The following is a 6,711-nucleotide window of genomic DNA, read 5'->3' as shown; positions in this document are numbered from 1 at the left end:
GATACTCCTCTGTCAGAGGTCAAACATGGCGGCGTGCACAAGGAGGACGAGAGAAATGATGGGCTTATTAGGAATTTTAAGAAATCTGCCCCATAACGAGAGTATGTTACTATTACACATTACAACGTTCATGTTCGTTGATAATAACAGAAGACTGCTAATGACTCTGTGGTTAATTATAGAGCAGATAGCGTTACTTGTCTGTGCCTGATATTTAAAATAATTTCTTTATAAACTGTTCTGTTTTTTTATCTTTAGGGTTTCTGTCGACGTCTGTAATGAGACACGCGTCAGATGGACCGAAATTCACCCCTCCGACCAAACCCGTTTTCACAGACAAAGCACAAGAAGAGGCATCAGTCCGGCGGTATGTACAATTGTGCTAAGTGGATATGATTATGCTTTAATTTGCACCAGTCTGCTTGTTTATGTAACACAAAATTCATTAGAAATCGGAACATGCCAGTCACTAAAATGTCGTTCAGTAGTATTGAAATAAATATGTAACACAAAACATTCTTGTCAGATGTGTTTTAAGTCAAAGTCAGCTTTATTGTCAATTTAACCACATGTATAGGACATACAGAGAATCGAAACTGCGTTACTCTCAGACCTTAGGTGCCTAACATTTAATATTAACACACAAAGTAGAATTTTAAAAAGAAATTACAATAAATACAATAACACATTCAAATTAATCTAAGAATATAAGTTAAAAAAAAAAACATTTTGTAAACAATACAGTTACTCTTAAGGGCACATGGCAAGGAGTGCAAACCAGAGTTGTGGAGATGCAAAACTGTATATAGTGCAAATTGGGAAACAGGTAAGAAAGCTAAGGTAAAGAGGTAAAGTTGGTTTTATAATTGCACATTCAGACTTTCATCTTCTTAATATAATTTCAGAAAAGTATTCTGTGCAAATTTTGTGCAATAGGGACGCATTATCGATTATTTCCCTATACTGGGTTGCAGCTAGAAGGGCTTCCACAGTGTAAAATATATGCTGGAATTAGTTGGTGGTTCATACCGTTGTGGCGACCTCTGAAATAGTGACTAAGCTTAAGGAAAATGAATGAATGAATGAACATTATCAGCCAATGACTATGAAAAGTATAACATAATTCACAGTCTTGCAGTGAATTTCACACTGAATATTTAAGTACCATAGTAAACAATGTAGGGACTGTGTCATAAGTTGACACTGAACGAATGTGCGAATATAAAACCAACTTTATCTCAACTTTCTTGACGACTTCAAGTATGACAGAATAGTACTAATTCATAATACTAATTCAATGCAGTTTTAAATCTTTATACTTTGCCACTTGATTTTGTTCATTTGTCTGAATTTTTATGATTTAAAATGCATTAAAATTGAGTATTAGTAATATTACTACACCTATAATGTGTACAGCTCAGAATAAGTGTTTTGGATTGTTTTTACATAAATATTTCTGTTGCTCTGACTGACGAGGAAAATTTATCTCACCCATATTTTGACTTTTTATTCCAAGTAAATTAAAATGATTTCTATTCAGTTAGGTGATACATTAGACACATTCTTTTCATTAACATACATTTTAGTTTTGATGTACTATAATTAATAAATAAATAAATTATTAATTTTAAAAGATGCAAATGTTGCCTCTTACGGATATTACGGTCCAGTGCTTCCCACAGGTTTGAAATATACCTGTGGTGGTAGCCGGATTAAAACACACCATTTACCCAGGTCACATAAATAGTAAACTATGTGCAACAAGCAAAACATAATTTAATTTTTAACAAAAAATGTATTTATTATGAGACTGTTTTACACCGTTTCTTTTTAATAGGTTAAAGTAAAAAAAAAAAAAAAAACATCCACAATTTCTCTTACTTTTTAATGCTATTCAGAAGCCCTGTGCAGCTACTGACAGGTAAAATCTGCTTCTGCTTGAATCTACTTGAATGGCAAAGCATTTTAGAAATGTAAATAAAATAGAGTTTGTAATATATTATCATCATCAAATTAGTAAAATAATCAGCAAATGAGAAATAAAAACAGACAATATCTCTAAAAATAATCATAATTATCAAACTAAAACGTGTAGATTAATAAGGCAAATGCGTTGATTAACCATTACTAATAGTATACAAATATTTTGCAGCCATTTTAGACCAGTCATTATGTCCTCTTTATATAATGAAGTCATTTAGATTTAAAAATATAATTATTTAATGTTTCTCTCGGGACTGTGCTCGAGCAGTCAGCTGCAAAGCCAAGCAAAAGTAGGCTTAAGTAAAAAGGTAATGCAAAAACGCATACGAGCTTTAGAAAGTGAAAGAAAAAGTTGAGTGCCGGACATTTTACAAGATTTAGAACTCGGGCCGGACAAATTTTTTATGTCCCAAATAGGGGTGGCTCTTACGCACAGAACGAAACAGGTAAACGAGAGAAGATTTTACACTACTTAACTGATCGCAGATGTTTGGTTATATTGGGTGGATACAAAAAAATGTAAAGGATGTTCTTAATGGTAAAAAAAAGAGTGTCACTAAATATACTTGGGCGGCTGTTAATATACCTGAATAGCCTCCCCAAGTAAAGTCTATGTGTGGAAAGCACTGCTGTCAGTTGTGTAATCTATGATGAAACAATTTTCATGAATGCGTTTAGCTACTTGGGTCTTTCACATTTTTACATTAAAACTGAACAGCATGTTAGTAGCATGTTTCAATGTGCATTCATTTTTTTAAAGGGTTTTAAGTCCAGAGTTCATCCCTCCTCGCCAGCGCACAGACCAAATCAAGTTTTATATAGAACGGAAAGATATGATACAGAGGAGGAAAGTTTTCAAGATTCCAGAGTTTTACGTTGGTAAGAAATGCAGACAACTATAACACTATATGTGCTGCTAGAAAGATAAAAATACAGATTTAAAAAAAATCTATCTTCTCTGTTCCTTCTTTATAAACAGCATTTCTCTTTACTGTTTCATGTAGGCAGCATTTTAGCAGTGACCATGACAGATCCTCACGCGAGCGGGAACCTGAATCGCTTTGTTGGAATCTGCACTCAGCGCTCTGGAAAAGGATTGGGTGCTACTTTCATACTTAGGAATGTCATTGATGGACAGGGTAAAATAAACAATAACTTTTTAAATTTCAGTTTTGCTTTATTATGGCTATGTCTGAAAGCTTAATTTTGGACAGACTGCTGAGGCAGCATAATATTTTAATTGTGTACAACAAAATAAAGCTTAAGTGATTACATTTATTATTTAAATTACACAACACTAACAATAAAGCTCATGAAGCTTTTATTTGTTACTTGTTCATTTTCAGCTACAAAATTTGGTGGAATGCCTTAGGTGTGTGTGTGTGTGACGTTTATATCTTTGAATATTTCCAGAGTGATTTTAACAAAAGTATGATAATATTGCTAACTGATCATTTTGATGATTATAATCTTGATATAAATGTTTTCAGGTCATTACATCACTAGTGCATCTGACTTTTGTTACTGTTCAGTCATGGATTTACATTTACATTACATTTACATTTAGTCATTTAGCAGACGCTTTTATCCAAAGCGACTTACAAATGAGGACAAGGAAGCAATTTACACAACTATAAGAGCAGCAGTGAACAAGCGCTATAGACAAGTTTCAGGTGTGTAAAAGTCTAAGAAGCAAAACATTAGTAGAAAAAATTATTATTATTATTTTTTTTTTGAGAGAGAGAGAGAGAGAGGGCACAGTTAGTGGTATAGCCAGAGAGGCAGTTGCAGATTAGGAAGGAAAGTGGAGACTAAACAGTAGATTTGAAGTTAATCATTTTTTTTTTCCACTGTAGGAGTGGAGATATGCTATGAGCTGTACAGTCCACGTATGCGTAAGATTGAAGTGTTGAAGCTGGAGAAGCGACTGGATGACAATCTCATGTACTTGAGAGACGCTCTACCTGAATACAGCACCTTCGACTTTGACATGCAACCTGTCCATTATGAGCTCACAAAAGACGCCCCAGTTAATCCGGTAGGAGATTTCAGTCAAACATCTTTATTTCTGATGTTCTCTAATGTTACATTGTACATTTATGGTGTTCAGCCACCAAACTTTAAAGATTTTCTTGTGTGTTCCTCTCTTTCTCTTGTAGTTAAAAGTAAAAATGAAGCCAAAGCCGTGGTCTAAACGTTGGGAGCGCCCAAAGTTTGACATTAAGGGTATTCGCTTTGACCTGTATTTGACTCCAGAGCAGATGGAGCATGCGCAGAAGTGGGGACAACCATGGAGAGAGTATGATATGCTGAAGGAGTACGACACATCCAGTCTAGAGAAGAAGATCTTTGAGGAGGTGGAGGAAAATCTCAGAAAGTAGACTGTACGTGGAGATTATCTCTGTGAATAGACATGAGGCTCAGGTGACAACTTTTAAGATGCTGAACAGATCTGAGAGATGCTCGTCTAGGTCTGTGGAGTGCCTCAAAAAGGATTTTGCAGATGCAAGGAGATATGTAACTTTGGGGGGGGAGGCCCTGAGCCAGTGATACCTTTTTTTAATCACTGGCTCAGTTCTGATGCTTAACTACAAATGGCCACAGTCAATTAAAATAATAGCAATAATTCTGTGCTATTGTTTACTGTAGTGCCGTTAGTGTCATCAAATGCATTTCTCTGTGGTTTTACTTTCTTGCTTGACCTTTAGGGGGCAGCAGAGAACACAAGTATTACATGTAAATTAGTATCTGAATAAATAATAAATCAATTCTAAACCGTTAATCCTGAGACTGGTGAGATCGAGTTGTTCAGAGTCAATAAGATTTTTTTTGTAGTTGTTGTTTTTAGAATGGTTAAAATGATTATTTAGCAAAAATATAATGCATCAATTAGAATTGACAGTAATGATAATTGATCTCAACATTGACGATGAAAATAAGAAATTATAATTAATGTGGCACTGAGGATTGGTGTTGTTTTGTCTTTGTTTTAATTTATTCATCCATTTTTTTTTGCTCTTTTGAACACAGAAGTAGTTATTTTGAAGAATGTTGGAAACTGGTAGCCATTGACTTCATAGTATGTATTTTTCCTACTATAGATGTCAATGGTTATCGGTTTCCAGAGATCTTCAAAATTACTTTTGTGTTAAACTGAAGAAAATGGTTTTGGAACAAGTCAAGGATGAGTAAATAATAACAGAATTTACATTTTGTTGGTGAACTATCTCTTTTAATGTTCTTGGATGGCCTGAGGGTGAGTAAATTAACAGCAAATACCTTGTTTTTTCATGTCAGTCCTACACTTAAGGAGATTTTTTTTTTTCATTTTGTCATTATTTACTTACACTTGTACCAAATCTTTTTTACTTACTTTCTTCTGTTGAATACAAAGGAAGATACTATGAAGGAAGCTGGAAACCTGGTAACTATTGACTTCAAGGTATGGAAGCGCTGCAGTGTGAGTAGATAGTGAGTACGCTTTTGTTTTTAGGTGAACTATCCATTTAACCTGTAGTTCCTACACTTAAGTCAACTCAGCTTTTAATTTGACCCAGTTAATTATATGTACAGAGATCAACACACTGTGTACAGAGATCACCGGCCACTTTACTAGGTACACCTGTCCAACTCTTTAACACAAATTTGTAATCAGCCAATCACATGGCAGCAACTCAATGCATTTAGGCATGTGGACATGGTCAAGATGATCTGCTGCAGTTCAAACTGTGCATCAGAATGGGGAAGAACGGTGATTTAAGTGACTTTGAACTTGGCATGGTTGTTGGTGTGAGATGGCCTGGAAAGCTGAAACTGCTGATCTACTGGGATTTTCACGCACAACCACCTCCAGGGTTTACAGTGAATGGACCGAAAAAGACAAAATATCCAGTGAGCGGCAGTTCTGTGGGTGCAAATGTCTTGTTGATGCCAGAGGAGAATGGCCAAACTGGTTCCAGCTAATAGAATGGCAACAGTAACTCAAATAACCACTCTTTACAACCGAGGTATGCAGAAGAGCATCTCTGAACGCACACGAACCCATCCAACCTTGAGGCGGCTTCAGCAGCAGAAGACCACACTGGGTGCCACTCCTGTCAGCTAAGAACAGGAAACCGAAGCTACAATTTGCACAGGCTCACCAAACGTGGACAATAGAAGATTGGAAAAAATTGCCTGGTCTGATAAGTCTCAATTTCTAGAGCAACATTCGAATGGTAGCATCAGAATTTGTTATCAACAACCATGGATCCATCCTGTCTTGTATCAACGGTTCAGGCCTGTGGTGCTGGTGTAATGGTGTAGAGGATATTTTCGTGGCATACTTTGGGCCCATTAGTACCAATTGAGCATCGTGTCATCGCCACAGCATAACTGAGTTTTGTTACTGACCATGTCCATACCTTTATAACCACAGTGTACCCATCTTCTGATGGCTACTTCCAGCAGGATAATGCGCCATGTCATAAAGCACGAATCATCTCAGACTGGTTTCTTGAACATGACAATGAGTTCACTGTACTCAAATGGCCTCCACAGTCACCAGCGCTCAATCCAATAGAGCATCTTCGGGATGTGATGGAACGGGAGAGTCGCATCATGGATGTGCAGCGACAAATCTGCAGCAACTATGTGATGCTATCATGTCAATATCAACCAAAAACTGGAATGCTTCCATTACCTTGTTAAATCTATGGTACGAAGGATTAAGAGAGTTCTGAAGGCAAA

The 6,711-nt window shown here is 36.1% G+C and overlaps 1 protein-coding gene across 1 annotated transcript; it reads left to right on the top strand.

Annotated features, from left to right (window-relative positions):
- Positions 1-10: 10 nt before the first annotated feature.
- mrpl19 (mitochondrial ribosomal protein L19) lies at positions 11-4,765 on the top strand. Its single transcript, XM_056481324.1, has 6 exons — positions 11-101; positions 259-367; positions 2,744-2,862; positions 2,988-3,122; positions 3,840-4,021; positions 4,143-4,765. Exons 1-6 carry the CDS (start codon positions 26-28, stop codon positions 4,362-4,364), a joined length of 843 nt encoding a protein of 280 aa, XP_056337299.1. The 5' UTR covers positions 11-25; the 3' UTR covers positions 4,365-4,765.
- The last annotated feature ends 1,946 nt before the right edge of the window (positions 4,766-6,711 follow it).

This window comes from Danio aesculapii, chromosome 20 (genome assembly GCF_903798145.1).
Source record: "Danio aesculapii chromosome 20, fDanAes4.1, whole genome shotgun sequence".
Classification (NCBI taxonomy): domain Eukaryota; kingdom Metazoa; phylum Chordata; class Actinopteri; order Cypriniformes; family Danionidae; genus Danio; species Danio aesculapii.
Note: the sequence above shows the minus strand (reverse complement) of the source record. Positions and strands in the feature narration are given on the sequence as shown.